Genomic DNA, 16,817 nt, shown 5'->3' on the forward strand with positions numbered 1-16,817 from the left:
TCCTGGTGGCACAGTGGTTAATAGCTACGGCTGCTAACCAAAAGGTCGACAGTTCAAATCCACCAGATGCTCCCTGGAAACCCCACGGGGCAGGTCTACCCTATCTTGTTTGGTTTTGGGTTCTTTTAGAGGTATTTTGGAAGACAAGCCTGGCGATCTGCTTCAGAGAGGTTGCAGCCGTGGGAAACCTGTGCAGCAGTTCTACTCTGACACATGGTTGTTAGGTGCCGTCGAGTTGGTTCCGACTCAGCGACCCTGTGCACAACAGAACGAAACACTGCCCCGTCCTGCCCCATCCTTACAATAGTTATGCTTGAGCTCATTCTGACAGATGGAGTCAACAACAAATAGACAAAGAAGGAGTGATGACTGGGGTCTCCCCTAGGGAGCTGGGGCCTGATGTAAAAAAAAAAAACCATTGCTATCAAGTGGATTCTGACTCATAACAACCCTCCGGGACAGGGTAGAACTGCTCCACTGGGTTTTCAAGGAGTACCTGGGGGATTCAAACTGTTGACCTTTTGGTTAGCAGCCAAAGTATTTAACCATTCTGCAACCGGGTTTTCCAAAGGGCCTGAAGTAGGAAGAGCAAAATAAGAGTGCCTAGGTACCAGGTTAGGTAGAGGACCCAGGCTAGGTGTGAGGGGAAGGGCCAGAGCGGCTGCCAGCCTGTGGAAGAAGGGGCCCAAGACCAAGGGGAGGGATCCCAATGACATTTCTGAAAGGACCCTGATAGTTGTCAGAGGAGTGGGGGCTGCGGGTGGGAGTAACAGGAGTGGCAGCTGTGGGGGTGGGAGTGACAGGAGTGGGGGCTGCAGGGGTGGGAGTGACAAGTAATAGGAGTAACGAGTGGGGGCTGCAGGTGGGAGTGACAAGAGTGGGGGCTGCCGGTGGGAGTGACAGGAGTGGATGCTTTGGGGGTGGGAGTAACAAGTGGGGGTTGCGGGTGGGAGTGACAAGAGTGGGGGCTGCGGGGGTGGGAGTGACAGGGCAGTTTCGCTCCATCCTAGTCCGGAGGAGGAATGGGGGGGCTGGTACCATCTTGAGGGTGGAGGTAGGGGGAAGCCAGCAGATGGAGGACGAGGGACAGAGGCAACCTGAAACTAGGGCCCTCAGGTTAAGGGCCTGCCATGGAGGGGGTGGGGGGCATATCTCGCCCTCCCAGGCTCAGACTTAGGAAGGGGACCTGAGTCCACCGAAAAGTCCACGGGAGGGCCCTGTGACACCCCATTTGGCAAAACCATCCCACATCAGACAACAGACACCAGGAGGGTCCTCTGGTTGCTCCTTGAAGCCCATACTGGCCTGGGGGAGGACCCCCTTCTCCTGGTGACCAGTGGACAGAGGATGGGTGGGGGTGGCACTTCCCATCCCCAGCCAGGATTCCAGGAACTGTTGCTCTGTTCCTGGCTTTCCTCTTAGTTGAGGTCCCAGGGGCCCTGAGGGAGGGAGTATGTACGAAAACAAAACCCGACCCGGTGTGGAAATGGGGGCAGAGGTCTCTGTGTGGCTGGGGGGTAGAGCCTGTACCCAGGGCTTTCCAGGCCTCTCCTTGGAGCAGGCAGGGAAGCTGGGGTTAGGGTTAGGTGCTTGGCTCAGTCCACAGTTGATGGCATCTCCAGTGGTCTCCTGATGAATAAGGCAACTGCAACCCCTCTCCAACCCCTCGGGCTTCCCAGGCCGGCCTCGGGGACCTCAGAGTCTGCCCCACGCCCTCGTCCCCCACACTCCACCCCCACTGCCTCCAGCAACATCAATCGTCCCAATCCAGCTACATCTTCCACAGCACCCCCAACACTCCCCTCTGGTCAGAGGACCTGCTGGCTATACCCACAACCACAGCATTTGGGGAATGGAGTCTGTTATGGGTTGAATTGTATCCTCAAAATATATGTGTCAACTTGGCTAGGCCACGATTCCCAGTATTGTGTGGTTATCCTCCATTTTGTGATCCAATGTAACTGTCCTATGTGTTGTAAATCCTAATCTTTGTGGTTAATGTGGCAAGATTAGGTTATTAAAAAAAAAAATTTTTTTTTTTTTTTAGGGTGGGATAAACACCCTTACTCAGGTCACAGCCCTGATCTAAGGGAAGTCTCCCTAGGGTGTGGCCTGCATCATGTTTTATCCTACAAGAGATAAAAGGTGAGAGAAGAGACCAGAGAGGGACTTCCCACCACCAAGAAAGAAGAGCCGGGAGAGGAGTGTGTCAGTAGGATGCAGGGTCCCTGTGCTGAGAACCTCCTAGACCCATGGGAAGATCAATGGCAAGACACATGCAGCTCTCCAACGAACAGTGCGCCCACAGATGTTGAAAGGAGACGCAGACCTTCCCCCAGAGCCGACAGAGAGAGAGCCTTCCCTTAGAGCTGGAGCCCTGAATCTGGACTTGGAGCCTCCTAAACGGTGAGAATCACTTTGTTTGTTAAAACCATCCACTTGTGGTATTTCTGTCCTAGCAGCAGCATCCTACCCAGTCACATAGTCCCTCTCCAGTGCCCAGCACCTGAACTGACTCCCTGCTCCCCAGACCCTGCACAAGCTGTTTGGCTGCCTGGTGGCCCTCTGCTTATCCTGCAAAGCTCAGTTCACTGTCACCACCTCAGGAAAGCCCTCCCAGCCCTCTATCTCCTCTGACTCCTCGTTTTGCTCTTAGGGGAACAAGGCACCTCCCCCCAGGAGGTGGGGCCTAGACTGACCTGACTACTGCTCTACCTTGCCTATCCCTTTCATGGGCATACAGTAGGTGCTCAGTGTGGGGTGGCTGGGAGCACCAAGGCTGGGGGCTGGTCAGCATGACCCCAGATGGCCGTGTCCTGGGGAGGCCCTGCTCTGTGGCTTTTCCAGCCAGTTCGGGGAAGGGGCAGCGCCAAGCCCTGCCCAAACCCTCTGCCTCCCTGGGGCCTGCTGAGTCCCAAGGAGCTCTTGCCCGGGAGTGTGATCCTGGGGAGTCACAGGCACTGTCCCCCCTTGTTTGGGGTGTTGGGGGGGTGCAGGGCTGGCTCCTGAACCCAAGCCAGGCTCAGCCTGCTCCACAGTCCAGGGAAAAATGCGGAAAGGGGGCAAGAGGGTGACATCACCAGGGAGTGCTCCACCTGCTGGGGCAATTAGCCCGGGCTGGGCAGGTTCAGTCCGGTCCGGAGCCTCCACGCTGGACTTGGGTCCACCCCAACAGGGCCCCGCAGCCTGAGGAGCCTACAGGAGCCAGGGGCGGACCCAGGTAAGCGGCCCAGCTACTAGGCACCGTGCGGCGGGGTCAGGGCCGAGGCCTGGGTGTCAGGGTGCTGTGTCTGCGGCCTGGTGTCACCTCCGGATGTCAACATTCGTCCCGATGGGGATGTTTATGGGTCGGAGTCTGGGTGTGTGGCGGGGGCTCTGTGTCGGGAGAGCCTGTGGTCTGCGCGTGGGTGCGGCCGAGGCGTGGGGGCCCTGGTGGGTGCTGTCGGTGTCCACTGCCCCCCGGGCGAGCTCCTGTGTCCCGGCAGGGGGGTTGTAGGAGGACCTGACCGGAGAGGCGGCCTCCGCGCGAGCACTCCCAACCCCAGGCTCGGGAAGCCGGTCGCCCAGCCGCCCACGACGGAGAAGGGAAGGGCAGGTGGGGGCCGGCGGGGGCCGGGCGCGGGCATCGCGGCTCAGGGCTGGCGACCGAGGGCGGGGCCGGAGGGCCCGGGAGGAGGAGCCGGGCGGGGGGCGGGGCGTGGCCTCTGGGCCCGCCCCGAGGGCGCGGCCGTTCCCCGCGCGCCCCCATTGGCCCGCGCGCCCCGGCCCCGCCCCGGCCCCGCCCCAGCCCCCCGCTCACCCCACACTGATAACACCGCCTCTGCCGCCGCCCTGCGCAGCGTCTCCGCCTCCGCCTCCGCCGGGGACCCCAAACCAGGGCGACAGCGGGACGCGCGCCGCGCACGGGCCGGCCGGGGTCCGAGGCTCCAGTGAGCGCAAGGCCAGCCAGGGCGAGCGCGCGGCGGACGGCTTCCCGGGCCCCGGCGGAGCCCGGAGCCCGGAGCCCGGAGCCCGGAGCCCGGCGGGGCGACCGGCGCGATGTTCCCCCGGGACACGACGTGGAACATCTCGTTCGCGGGCTGCGGCTTCCTCGGCATCTACCACATCGGCGTGGCCTCCTGCCTCCGCGAGCACGCGCCCTTCCTGGTGGCCAACGCCACGCACATCTATGGCGCCTCGGCCGGGGCGCTCACGGCCACGGCGCTCGTTACCGGGGTCTGCCTGGGTGAGTGGGCCGGCGGCGGGCGGGCGGAGTGGGATACCGTGCGGAGAGGCCTCTGCCCGCGGCCGGGACCCTGGCCGGAGGGTCCAATCCGGGGCACCAGACGGGGGCGGGGCCTGGTGTGTCCTGTTCCGGGGTGCTCGGGGACGGGGGGAAGGCCGAACGCGCTCTTGGGGCTGCGGCTGCCGCCTGGTGCCCACCTCTCAGCGGCGCAAAGGTTATGGGGCTGGCAGGTGCGGCAGAAGAGGTTTCATTGGAGAAAGAAAGTAGCCCGTGGGCGGGACTGTGAGTCTTAGGAGGGCATTCGGTTCCCCAGGGCGCCGGAGCAGGTGCCAGCGGTCACTGTGTCCTGGGGCTATGCCACTCAAGACCGCCACAGCCCCGGGCCTGATGTGGCCTCCGAGGGCGCTGCGTCCGGGCATTTTGGCCTGGTCCCTCCCGAGGGCCCCTGGAGGAGGAGCCCAGTCGAGCTCTCTCCTCCCCTTCCTTGCGCGGCCCCTGGGGCCTGGGACACAGCTGTGGTCCACCCTCTGCTCTGCGCGCTCCAGGGGGGAGAGGGCCTGTCGTTTCTGGACGGTCCAGCCTGTAGCCAGGGGTCCTGCCGCCAGGGGGGAAGTGGTCTGCCGTGCTGGGTGGCCCCTCCTCCCACACACTTCCGGGCCCAGCACGTGCTGTGGTGTTTACAGCACCCGGAGTGCTCCCGGATTCCAGAGGGTGCTGCCCAGCCTCCCAGGGCAGCCGAGGTGACAGAGAGGTCACCCAGATCTTAAGTGCTCCCGGATTCCAGAGGGTGCTGCCCAGCCTCCCAGGGCAGCCGAGGTGACAGAGAGGTCACCCAGATCTTAAGTGCTCTGCCCAGCAGGATCTGCCCAGCGGGAGCCTGTGCTGTGTTCTTCCTTCCGCCTCCCTGGGACCTTTGCCCTGAGGGGGTTCGGGAAAGAGGACCAAAGCCCTGTGTTCTTGGGACCTGTGGAGGGGTCACTGCTGGGGCCCTGGCCGTCCTCTCCTGCCGGCTCCACAGAGGCCTTCAGACCAATGCCCTTGGCCCCCATGCGTGCCCCAGGACATACTTATGTCCTGGGTTCTGGCCTTGACACAGCTCAGAAAGCGCCTCTGCACCCTACTTCCAGCAAGCCTCCAGTCACACATGGTCTCCAGCAGCTTGGGAAACCGTGGCCTGGCGGGTGGCACAGGTGGTGGGAGAGCTGGGAGCTGGCTGGAAGGAAAGGTGGTCCCAGGGAGGGCATGGCCCTCAGCACCTCCCCAAGGCCTTCCTGGTCCCTGACCACTCCTGTGTGCTGCTCCCAGCCCTGGCTTTGTTCTGAGCCAGTGCCCATGGGCTCCCAGGGGGAGGGTTGTGGGGGGGGGGTACTTGCTCTTGGCTGCAGGGGAACACAGTTAATGTACTTTCCAGGGGTAGGACCCCCCACTGCTTCTGACCCCATGCCCCAAGCCTGTGGGACCCCTGCACTGGAGCTGACCAAGTGGGTGAAGGCTGAGGCTGGTCAGAGTTGAGCCACTGCCTGGTCAGAGTTGTCCCACGAGGGCCCAGTGACCCATGGGGCAGGCAGTTGGGAAATACCAGGCAGAGGGCAGGTCCCAGCCCAACTGTCCAGTCCTGGCTCTCTGCAATCCTGGGAGTGGTGGCTTGCCTCTCTCTCCCCAAGGGCAGGTGGCAAAAGTCCCAACTGTGTGCCAGGCTCTGGCCACAGCAACTCAGATTCCTCCAGGGCTGATCAGGATGCCACCTGCACTAGACTACGTACTGCACGACCCTGGGCATGGAGCGGGAGGTGGGGAAGGGTGCTAGGTGCTAAGCCCAGGAGTGCTGGTCCCTGACCCCTGCTCACTGGCCTTGCTGCCCCAGGTGAGGCTAGTGCCAGTATGATTGAGGTGTCTAAGGAGGCCAGGAAGCGGTTCCTGGGCCCACTGCACCCCTCCTTCAATCTGGTGAAGATCATCCGTGGCCGCCTGCTGAAGGTACTGCCTGACAACAGCCATGAACGGGCCAGCGGGCGCCTGGGTATCTCCCTGACCCGTGTCTCGGACGGCGAGAATGTCATCATATACCACTTCAGCTCCAAGGAGGAGCTCATCCAGGTGGGCTCTGGTGGCGCCAGGTTGGGGCTGGGGTCTGACCCCCCAGGCCCCTGCTCATCGCCTCCTGTCCCTGCCCCATAGGCCAATGTCTGCAGCACCTTCATTCCCGTGTACTGCGGCCTCATCCCCCCCTCCCTGCAGGGCGTGGTGAGTATCCCTGCCTGGTCCAGCCTGGGGTTGCCTTTTTTGGGGTGACAAGAGTCGGCTTCTGTCTGGGCAGTGGGACAAGAGGCGGAGGAGGAAGGCTTCGTTGTGCCCCCCCGCCACCCCTGGCCCTCACCCCTGCTGGCTGCCTGTTGCCTCACTTCCCAGCCTGGTTACTCAAGAGGCAGCCGCTGCCCGGAGGAGACATGCTTCCTGACTGCCCCCCAACCCCCTTGCAGTCATTTACTCACTGCCCAGGCCAGCCACGGCCAGCACCCAGTGGGTGAGAGGCCCACATCAGGTAGCAGCTGGGTGGGGGTCAGTCAGTCACTGAGCCTGCAGGCTGCTCACCATGAGTCTGGGCCGGCCTGCAGCGGTATGTGGATGGCGGCATCTCAGACAACCTGCCACTTTATGAGCTCAAGAACACTATCACCGTGTCCCCCTTCTCGGGTGAGAGCGACATCTGCCCGCAGGACAGCTCCACCAACATCCACGAGCTGCGGGTCACCAACACTAGCATCCAATTCAACCTGCGCAACCTCTACCGTCTCTCCAAGGCCCTCTTCCCCCCGGACCCTGTGGTGAGCAGCTCCAGGGCCACTTCCTCTGAGTACCAGGGGGGCGAGAGGGGTCCTGTACATCTGCTCCTGAGAGTCAGGGGTGGGAGGCTGTTCCATACAGATTCTCCCAAGCACCAAGGGTGGGTGAGGGACCTGCACAGCCTCTCCTGAGCACCCAGGATGGGGTGGGGTCCCTACAGCCTCTCCTGAGCACCTAGGACCTGTAGAGCCTCTCTTGAGGGCTGGGAGAGAAGACTAGCTCTCCCCTGGACAGTGGGAGGGGAGGGGGCAGCCTGTCCAGCCTCTTCCCTCCCAGGGTGGAGGACAGGTGTGTGCCTGTGGAGGGAGAGCGTCTGCAGGGACTCAAGGCTGCGGAACACAGCATATTTGGGTCACTCCTGCTTCGAGTTGTCCATCCCCCTGCCTCAGGTGCTGCGCGAGATGTGCAAGCAGGGCTACAGAGACGGACTGCGCTTCCTGCGGCGGAATGGTGCGTGGGCGCCCGGGTGTCGCGGACGAGCTGCCTGGTTCGGTCTCCTGCAGGTGGCGGGCTGGGTGGGCAGGTCGGCTTGGCGCTGCTGCCCCCTGCAGGAGACCGCGCTGATCCTGCATCCCCCATCCCCCGCCCCCACAGGCCTTCTGAACCGGCCCAACCCCCTGGTGGCGCTGCCCCCGGCCAGCCCCTGCGCCCCTGCGGATGAGACCGCGGAGGAGGCCGCGGCCGTGGAGAGGTCCCGAGCGGAGGACCACCTGCAGCCGCCCCGGGAGGATCACATCCTGGAGCACCTGCCTGCCAGGCTCAATGAGGGTGCATGCCCCGAAAGGAGGGGAGGACGTAGAGAGGTGGGAGGGTATGGCGCACCTGCCCGCAGGAAGCGCTGGGCTCCCCCTTCCCCGCCGGCCGCCAACTTCCATCTTGCACCCGAACCCCAGCCCTGCTAGAGGCCTGCGTGGAGCCCAAGGACCTTATGACCACCTTCTCCAACATGCTGCCCGTGCGCCTGGCCATGGCCATGATGGTGCCCTACACGCTGCCGCTGGAGAGCGCCGTGTCATTCACCATCCGGTATGGGGTGGGGGGTGCTGGAGATGGAACTGGGGGCTTGTCCATGAGTGACAGTCACCTTGGAGAGGCTGCCGGAGGGGGCAGGGGAGGTGGCTCTCAGGGTCTCTGAAGCCGGCCACAGACAGGGCGAGAAGGGTGGGTGCCGGCCCAGCTGTGCCCTGAGGCTGCCCCCTCCCGGCTACAGCTTGCTGGAGTGGCTGCCAGACGTCCCCGAGGACATCCGGTGGATGAGGGAGCAGACGGCGAGTATCTGCCAGTACCTGATGATGCGCGCCAAAAGGAAGCTGGGCGGCCACCTGTCCGCCCGGTGAGCTGCCCTGCCTGCCAGCTACCCCCATGCCCGCAGCCTCGAGGCCCCTCTCAAGTCCTGTCTCTGTTGTCCCTCCCGCCTCAGGCTCTCCGAGCAGGTGGAGTTGCGCCGCACCCAGTCCCTGCCCTCCGTGCCGGTGTCCTGCGCCACCTACAGCAAGGCGCTACCCGTTTGGATGCGCAACAACCTCTCGCTTGGGGACGCGCTGGCCAAGTGGGAGGAGTGCCAGCGCCAGCTGCTGCTTGGTCTTTTCTGCTCCAACGTGGCCTTCCCGCCCGACGCCCTGCGCATGCGCCCGCCCACCGGCCCCGCGCCCGCCCCCGCGCCCGCCCCCGCCCCCGCCCCCTCGCAGCCCCCGCCCGACTTACCCCGGTGCTGAGCGCGCCCGCCGGGCCTTCCCAAGTCCCTTGGGGTTCCGGTGCCGAGGGCCAGGCCCCCAGCCTCCCTGGCCGGTGAGGCAGGGCCCTGGGGCGGCCGAGGCCCCACACCCTTCTCCGCATTCCCCATTGGCTGTAGAGTGAGGGCGTGGGGCCCCTCGGCTGCGGGGAGGAGCGCTTGCTGTGACTCCTCCCCGCACAAACCGCTCACTGCTGCACTGAGTGGGGAGGGGTGCGGACGACCTCCGCTCCGCAGACGGCCCCCTCACCTGTGCCTTAACCTCCTCTTCCCTCCACCCGCCTGGGGCTCCCGGACCGGCCCTGCACGGTGCCCGCCGGCAGTGCAGAGTTACTTCTGAGAACTTTGCACGGGCTTCTCCCTCCCGATTCGTGTTTTGCTGAGGAATGTGTGTCGGGAATTATTTATTTTCGCTAAATCGGATTTAATAAAAGCCACAACTCAGCCCTGCGTCCTTTGCTTGTGATTCCTACCCCCCCCCCCCCCGCCGTGCGGGGTCCTGGTGACAGAGCTGGCTTGTCCCTCCTCCAGCAGATCCTGGTCTGTTCCCTCATCTTAGGGCCACTCTCCTTGGGTCTGGCACTTGGGGCCTGCCAGCCGGGCCTGGTGCCCTGTCTCAGGGTCACCCCTCCGGCTCTACCCATGCACAGGCCCCAGTCTGCTCCAAGGCCCGCTGGCTTAGCCCTGGGTGCAACTTTCCAAGGGCCAGTGAAAATATTTGGAACCAGAACCCTGCTTAATAAAACTAAGTAATGTTTACAAAAGGTAGTGCCGCCTGCCACTCCTCCCACTTGGCAACTTGATGGGTGTGGGGCAGATCCCTGGTGGGACAGCTGTGGGAGAGGCCCCAGACCTGGGGCCCTGTTCCTGCTGGGCACTTGGCCTGGAGTGCAAGGCTCTGTGCTTTTACTTCGGTCACAAGCCTTGCTGGCCAGGTGCACTTGCCATCTGTCTCTGTCTCCTGCTTGCCACCTGACAGTATATATGAAGGGTCTGGAATGCTGAGGTGGGGTGAAATGTGGATTTCGTCCTGGGGAGACAGTTTTGTGAAAGCTTCTTCTGTCCCTGGACACTCTAAGGGGACTTGGCCAGCTCTCCTGGTAACCAAAAGGATCCATGGGGGGAGAGGTGCTGGAGCAGAAGGAGAGGAGGAGGGCTTGGCTGGGTGTCCAGAACTCTTAGTCCTGCTGGGTTCAGCCCCCCATCCCCTCCGGAGGTGTGGGGCAGCTGTGGTGGTGACAGAGGAGTGCCAACAATAACGGTCATGGGACCGCAGGACTGGGAGAGCCGGCCAGGCAGGTCCCCTGTGGGTTCCATTTGCCAGGGGCCATCCCCTCTCAGTCTCAAGGTCTTGTCCAATAGGCCCAGCCTGTCCGATTCAGCTGGATCTGAAGGTCCCTTCCCTTGAGGAGAGGCCTAGGAGTCCCCCAGAGGCCAGTCCCTCCAGGTGGGTGCAGGGGCCAGGAGGGGGAGGGGCCTCAGGAAGGAGATGGTCGTTTTTTCCCCAGCAGGAGGGTCACACTCAGGCCCCCCAGCTCCTTCCCAAGGGGAACTCAGGGCTGTGTCATACAGGAGTCCTGGGCTGGGGGGTGCTGCCAAGGCAGGGATCTCCCTCTCCCCTACATGCACACACACTCATGCTGCTAACTTACTACTTTCTAGGGTCCGTATGAGTCGGAATCGACTCGACAGCAGCGCGTTTGGTTTGGTTTTTTGGTTTTTCTAGTACCGCAAGTTTATTGTCAAAAAATTGGAAAAAAACAAAGTGGAAACATAGACGAGAAAGTCGTGCCACCTCCCCCAGCAGATAACCATTGAAAATTGTTTGTTCTATTTCCGGCCCCGGCTTTTCCTACACACACTTTTTGGCGCCTCGCGTTGGATCCTGAGGATAGGGGCGGCCCCTCTCCGGACGCTGGTGTCTTTCCCCCGCCCGGCGGGGCGGCCTTGGCCCTGCTCCGGGAAGGTCCCCAGGTCCCTGGGGGCTGACATCGCCGCCCCACGTTTAGGCCAGCTGGCGGTAGGATGCAGGGGCCTGGCTGGGTTGGGTGCGGGCTCCGGGGATCGAGAGCAGGGTGCTGGCTGTGTGGGGTGCGGGGCCGCTGCGCCCCGGGGTAGCGCCGAGGCAGGGGCACTGCGACAGCGACAGGAGCGCGCGACGGCTCTGCCCTGGCAGGTTGGGCCGGCCGGAGTCTTGGCGTCTGCCCGGACAGTGGGAGCCGCGCTCAGGGGTCTGAGCCGAGCCGGGGCGGGGCGCGCCGTGCGTTTCCGGGAGGAGCTGCCGGGGCTCGCGGCAGGTGCGGCGGCTCTGCTCGCAGGTAGGCGCCTCGGGGTCCGTCCCGCCGCCGCCTCGGCCCGCCCTTCTGCCCACCCGGGCGCACGGCCCCCCTAGACGCGTTAAGGGGCGCAGAGTCGGGATTCGGGGCCTCTCGGGTCTTTGGGGGCCCTCTGGGCCCCGCCCCCGGCCCTCGTCCCTCCTCCCTGGGCGGCCAGAGCTCAGCTTCCGCCTGGGATGGACCTGGGGTCCGGTGGAGCCCCCGAGCCACCGGCGGGGGTGGCGACCCGGTCCGGGTGAGGCGATGGCGGAGCCCGGGGGGGATGCCTGGCCCTTCGCGTCCCCTCCTCAAGCCTGCCGCCTCCTCAGACCTGCCCTCTGTGAAGGTCGTGCCCCCCACCAACCCTGCCGAATATGGGGTGGGGGAGGATCAGGGGCCGGACTGAGGACAGAGGACCGCAGCGGGGCCAGGGGGGTGACCGCGCTGAGGAGGGCCTTTGAGAAGTCGGGACCAGGGCGTGTGGGAAGGACAGGTGGCTCAGATTAGGGGGCGGGGCGTCCACGCGGAGGTTCCAGGACAGGTGGGGGCGAGCCTGGGGGAGGGGCCCTGGTTCTACGGGGAGGGGTATTAAGCCCAGACTCCGAGGGCTGATTCTGACCAAAGGCAAGAGGTTGGGGAAGGGACCCAGCACATGCAACCCCTGGGCCCTAGAGCCTGGTGGGCGGGGCGTGGGCGCCGGGAGGAGGAGCTACACCACCTCGCCAGCTGGCTGGAGGGAAGAAAGCTCAGGCCCAGACTCGCGGGCCCACAGAGTCCCCCGCTCCAGGACATGTCTGCTTCCCTCTGGCTGACCACTCGCGTACCCCCAACTCTCTTCTCTCGGCTGCCAGGTGCCATCCACAACTCACTTTGCACCTCAAGCTCTTTTGTAGCTAGCACCTGAGCTGAGGGTCCCCCTGGACAGGGCACCCTTTCCTCTGCGATTCCTGGTCCCTGTAGGCCAGACCCACGCTGGGCGACTCCCAAAGGCCTGAGCCTACCCCATCTCACCCCAGCGACACTCCAGCCCCGAAGCACTCCCACCAATGGGCCTACCTTACTGCCATCCTCCTCCTCCTCGGATCATTACCCGGCCTTTCACTTCCCCACCTGGCAGGAGGAAGTGTTGCCTGGCTCTCCCGCACACACTCCCATGTACACCCCACGCTCTTGATCCTTTCCCATCTCAGGCTCTGACCTCTCCCTGGCTTCAGAGCACTGCCGCAACCGGCTGCCATGGCCAGCGTGGCGGAACCTGGGGCTGGGGAAGCCCAGGAGGAGGAAGGAGAGGAAAAGGGGGGCTCTGCGGGGCCCCCGCGGGGAACAATGATGCTGGAGCAGGCGCAGGAGCTGTTCCTACTGTGTGACAAGGAGGCCAAGGGCTTTATCACCCGGCACGACCTGCAGGTGAGTCCCCACCCCAGGAGGTGCCCTGTGCCCTAGGTGTCCTTGGTCGCTCAATCCTGCTCTTCTTACCTGGCCAGGGCCTGCAGAGCGACCTGCCCCTAACGCCCGAGCAGCTGGAGGCCGTCTTTGAGAGTTTGGACCAGGCCTGCACTGGCTTTCTCACACTTCGGGAGTTCTGCCTTGGCCTGGGTGAGCCCAGGTCCTGTCCTTGGTGCCCAAAGACCCTGCACCTGGCACATGTGGAGCTCTGTGGGCCGTACAAACACACCCTGCCCTCTCCATCACCTCCTCGGGGGCAGTGCTGGTATGGGAACCTCACCGGAGATCCCCGCTTCAGCAGCACCCCCATTCCCTCCCTGGTGACAAACCCAGGCGGGGCTGTGAGCCAGGCATGCCCCTTGCTGGCTGGAGCCAGACTGTCACCTCCCATTCCCAGGCCACTCGGTCCAGAATGAGGAAGAAAAACAGGAAACTGGGCCCAGAGAGAGGGCAGGCTGCGAAGGGGGGGGGAGGGAGACACCGGGAGGATTGAGTGGGGTGGGAACACAGATGGAGGAGTAGCTGGGGCCCTAGGTAATTGCTCCCTCCCCTGCCCACAGGCAAGTTTGTGGGCATGGAGTTGGCCGAGGGCTCGCTGCCCAGGGCCGCGGAGGAGACCTTTGAGTCTGGCTGGCCAGACGCTCAGGGCCGCAGGAGCTCCCTGGAGGAGGAGGAAGAGGAGGTGGAGCGATTCTGTACCACACTCGAGGAGCTGGGGGTGGCCCGGGTCCTGGGCGAGTGAGTCGATGCTGCCTCCTGCTCAGCCGCGGTCCTTGTCTGCCATCTGTCCATCTGCGTCTTGTCTTTCCATGTCACCCGCGTGTCTGTCCCCTGGAAGAATCCTTAGGCAGTGCTGGACCCAGCCATTCCTTCTCAGCTGCAAATCCTGGGAGGGGCAGGCGTGATTTCCCGCATAATTTGCATCTTGGGAGGTGGCAGCTGGGTTACCAAGCTGACAGCTGAGTCTCTGAACACGACCACACACACAACGGCACAGCCCTTGCCACATGACACCTTGCCACCACGCACAGCCACACCACGCACGGACCCCGAGGCAGGCGCAAAAACACACACTGACAGACGCGATGCAAGCCGACAAACGCGCCGGTCCCGGGCCGCAGGGCTGTCCCGGGGACTCACCCTCGAGAATGATGGGGAACCGGAGCGCAGGCTGCCCTCCCCCTGGGGTTTGGCCTCATCCCCGACCGCCCCTCTAGGCAGCCGGCCGTACGAACACTCTGGACCCTGCTGCAGCGCGAGCGACCCGAGCTGCTGGGGTGCTTCGAGGACGTCCTGATGAGCGCGTCGACCTGCCTGGAAGAGGCGGCCCGGGAGCGGGACGGCCTGGAGCAGGCGCTGCGGCGGTGAGCGCTGGGTGCCGGCAGGGCCTGGGAGCCGACGGAGGAGCGGCCGGGGGCTGAAGAGGTGACAGGTCCTTATTAGCCGTCCCCCCTGCCCCCCACACACACAAGGCGGGAGAGCGAGCATGAGAGGGAGGTGCGGTGCCTGTACGAGGAGATGGAGCAGCAGCTCGTCGAGCAGCGCCAGCGCCTGCGGACTCAGGTGGGCCGGCAAGTCCCGCGCAGCCCAAGCGCTGCCGAGCTTGCCCCAGGCTACGCGGTCTCGGAGTTGACCACGCCCCCGAGGGCTCCACCTCCGCCCTCCAGGCTGCCTCCCAGCTCAATAGGACCCTCTGGGCCTCCCCCACCTTTCCTCCACCTGGCCACGCCCCCTGCTTCACCCTAGCTCTACTCGGGCTCCTGCCCCTTGGCGTCCTTCCTCTGCGGCCCTGACGCCTGCAGCGGCTCAGGTGTCCCTATCCCTCGCAGAACCTCCCCCAGCAGGAGCAGAGAGGCTGCCTGGAGCAGGAGCTGCAGAGCCGCGAGCAGGAGCTGCAGCGTGCGGTCCTGCGGCAGCGAGAGGTGAGTGGCCCTGGCCCAGACACTCTCCCCACCGTCGCGGTGCACCCCTAGGTGCCTGGGGATCCCCGTGCCTCAGTGTCCCCATCTCCAGAACTGTCGGGAGTCGTGGCAAGACAGCCCGTCGGGGCAAGGCAGCCCCGCGAGCCTCCCTTCCCCGCCTAACCCTCGCAGCTAGAGCAGCAGCTGCAGACCCGGGCCGCGGAGCAGCTGGAGGCCCAGGCGCAGAACGCCCAGCTGTGGCTGGCCAACGAGGCGCTGCGATCGCAGCTGGAGGGGGCGCAGGAACAGCTCCGCAGGCTGGAGGGCGACGCTCAGGGTCGCCAGGAGCAAAAGCAACGGTACCCGGGTGCTGGGTGGGCAGGCCCCCGCGAGGCGTGTCCTCGGCAGGTCCCGCGCGCGGGGGCGGGCCGGAGTCGCGCCTGGGGCTCAGGTGTGGGCCACGTTCACGGCCATTCCCTTTCCCCGACCTGCGTGGGGGTTCCGCTGGGAGGGTCCTGGGGTGCCCGCCGAGCCTCCAGCATTGTTCACTGCCTCCCATTCGTAGAGATGTGGTCGCCGTCTCGAGGAACATGCAGAAGGAGAAGCTCAGCCTTCTGCGGCAGCTGGAACTTCTCAGGTGCCGGCACTGGGCCGCGTGCAGCGGGAGTTGGCAGGGCAGGGGGCTCTCTACTCCCAAACCTTCCTGGGCCACCGCCCCCTTCCCTCTGGGACTAAGTCCTTCCTGATGTCTGCCCTCCATCCCTCATGCTGCAGCCCCAGCTAGACACCACTCTTCTGGCCTGTGGGGGGGGACCCAGAATGCGCATTGCCCTGCCCAAGATTGTTGCTCCTGGAGAGATGTGACCACCTCAGACCTCTCAGAGCCTTAGACCCTCCCTTCCCCAGGGAGCTGAACACCCGGCTGCGCGACGAGAGGGACGCCTGTGAGACCAAGCAGCTGGGCAGTGGCCGGAGGAAGGCCCTGGCTGCAGCCCGCCTGCCCGGGCCTGCTGGCTGCTGCTGCTGCTCCTGCTGCGGCTGGGCTCGCCCTGCCCGCCGAGGCTCTGGCCACCTCTCTGGTGCCCGCTGACTGGTCCAAGTGACTCATTGGGCGTTAAGTGCAGGGGCTGCCCTCGGTGGGAACTTGTCATGGCTGGGGGGCTGCCCATCCAGGAAGTGGGCTCCACCGGGTGTGCTGCCCTGCCTGCCTGCCACAGACATGAAGGAACTAACCTGCATGATGTGTGCCCCTTTGCTGGTCTTCAACTTGTCCCCATCCCATCAACCCCAACAGAAACTCCCCTCCATCCAATAAAACCTGGTGACCCGCACCTCCTGCTTCTTGGCCTTCTGCGTGTCTGGGAGTCACAGCGTATATATGGCATGGGGGTGGCGTGTCTATGCACATGTGTGGCACACACGTGGCACGTGCCTGGTACATGGATTGCACGGGGTCATACTGCAAACCCTGTCTGCCCCTTCAGTGACAGGGCTGAGATCCTTGTTTGTGTCTGTGCATGCCCTCTGCGTGTCCCTGGTCAAGCCCAAGTCCTCATCACTCATCAAAGCAGAAGCCCCTGGGACCCAGTGTGCGGACGAGGGGACTGAAGCCCAGCAGTGGCTCCCCACTGTCTCCAGAGGGGCTTCCTGCTGGCTCCCAGCCTCAGTCTGTCCACACAGCCTGGGGGGGTGCTGCTCAATCCTCCCCGCTCCCAGGCTGGTAGTCTTGAGAGGAACCTCTTGGGGCCACCCTGGAGCTGCCCCCCCCCTTCTCCTACTGCCCTGCCTGCACCCAGCAGGGAGCTGGGGGTGGAGGAGTCCTGCCCACTGCCCACAGAGAGCAGCTCCAACGGAGGGCACAGACCCAGACCCGGCCTGGGGCTGTGGGGGGCTTTGCAGGTCAGAAGGCCCCTCCCCACTCCCACTCTCAACCTCCTTGTTCAGCTGGTCACCAGGCCCTGTGGTTTCTCCTCAGCCCCTGGCACCACCCCCAGGCCCCCATGGCGTCCAGGCCGGGGTCTCTTGCAGGAACTCCTGAGGTGGCTCCTGGCCTCCCCGCCCCTTCCCCGCTGTCGCCACACTGTCCCCCAGGTAGCTCCTCTCCTGCATCTAACGACATCGCCGCCCCCAGTTCCCACTCGCCTAGGCCGGCGTCCTTCCGGAGGGAAAGGGGGCTGGGCCATGGCCACAGCCCATGGACACCACCTTCGGCCCTGGCCCCGCCTCCCTGCCCAGTTCCTCGGTCTCTGGAGGGGGTGGGGCCGTCGCTGGGCTCGGGGCGCCCCCGTGGCGTCCGCTATCCCCGGCCCACCCGGGAACACCTGTAGCTGCTGGGTCCCTGCCCACCCCGAGCT

At 64.5% G+C, this 16,817-nt stretch overlaps 2 protein-coding genes and 1 long non-coding RNA gene across 4 annotated transcripts; 2 read left to right on the plus strand and 1 right to left on the minus strand.

Annotated features, from left to right (window-relative positions):
- The first annotated feature begins 3,936 nt into the window (after positions 1-3,936).
- On the plus strand, positions 3,937-9,246 carry PNPLA2 (patatin like phospholipase domain containing 2). The gene is made up of 9 exons (XM_064287536.1): positions 3,937-4,225; positions 6,090-6,322; positions 6,404-6,469; positions 6,841-7,050; positions 7,459-7,519; positions 7,664-7,837; positions 7,963-8,095; positions 8,280-8,402; positions 8,490-9,246. The coding sequence occupies exons 1-9, from the start codon at positions 4,039-4,041 to the stop codon at positions 8,782-8,784; spliced, it is 1,482 nt and encodes a 493-aa protein (XP_064143606.1). The 5' UTR covers positions 3,937-4,038; the 3' UTR covers positions 8,785-9,246.
- A 2,437-nt stretch (positions 9,247-11,683) lies between these two features.
- Positions 11,684-16,787, plus strand: CRACR2B (calcium release activated channel regulator 2B). 2 transcript variants are annotated; one of them, XM_064287537.1, is made up of 9 exons: positions 11,684-12,523; positions 12,601-12,712; positions 13,123-13,300; positions 13,780-13,926; positions 14,035-14,125; positions 14,392-14,484; positions 14,656-14,822; positions 15,029-15,100; positions 15,370-16,787. In XM_064287537.1, exons 1-9 carry the CDS (start codon positions 12,353-12,355, stop codon positions 15,551-15,553), a joined length of 1,215 nt encoding a protein of 404 aa, XP_064143607.1. In that variant the 5' UTR covers positions 11,684-12,352; the 3' UTR covers positions 15,554-16,787. The 2 variants fall into 2 exon arrangements, with proteins under 2 accessions (XP_064143607.1, XP_064143608.1); XM_064287538.1 differs by lacking the exon at positions 14,656-14,822 and having other exon boundaries at positions 15,029-15,459.
- Positions 12,202-13,826, minus strand: LOC135231603 (uncharacterized). Its single transcript, XR_010322364.1, has 2 exons — positions 13,703-13,826; positions 12,202-13,448 (listed from the first exon to the last, which is right to left on the minus strand). It is a non-coding gene; the product is annotated as an uncharacterized LOC135231603 (long non-coding RNA).
- Positions 16,788-16,817: the final 30 nt, after the last annotated feature.

The sequence above is a fragment of the Loxodonta africana genome, chromosome 7 (genome assembly GCF_030014295.1).
Source record: "Loxodonta africana isolate mLoxAfr1 chromosome 7, mLoxAfr1.hap2, whole genome shotgun sequence".
NCBI classification, from domain to species: Eukaryota; Metazoa; Chordata; class Mammalia; order Proboscidea; family Elephantidae; genus Loxodonta; species Loxodonta africana.

What these genes read in the sequence shown, in the direction of transcription:
- PNPLA2 (XM_064287536.1), top strand. Translation starts at nt 4,039, where the DNA reads ATGTTCCCCCGGGACACGACGTGGAACATCTCGTTCGCGGGCTGCGGC. An exon ending in GCGCTTCCTGCGGCGGAATG is followed by an intron (nt 7,520 to 7,663) that starts GTGCGTGGGCGC and finishes CCGCCCCCACAG; the next exon opens with GCCTTCTGAACCGGCCCAAC. An exon ending in GCCTGCCAGGCTCAATGAGG is followed by an intron (nt 7,838 to 7,962) that starts GTGCATGCCCCG and finishes CCCGAACCCCAG; the next exon opens with CCCTGCTAGAGGCCTGCGTG.
- CRACR2B (XM_064287537.1), top strand. Translation starts at nt 12,353, where the DNA reads ATGGCCAGCGTGGCGGAACCTGGGGCTGGGGAAGCCCAGGAGGAGGAA. An exon ending in TCACCCGGCACGACCTGCAG is followed by an intron (nt 12,524 to 12,600) that starts GTGAGTCCCCAC and finishes TTACCTGGCCAG; the next exon opens with GGCCTGCAGAGCGACCTGCC. An exon ending in GTGGCCCGGGTCCTGGGCGA is followed by an intron (nt 13,301 to 13,779) that starts GTGAGTCGATGC and finishes CCGCCCCTCTAG; the next exon opens with GCAGCCGGCCGTACGAACAC.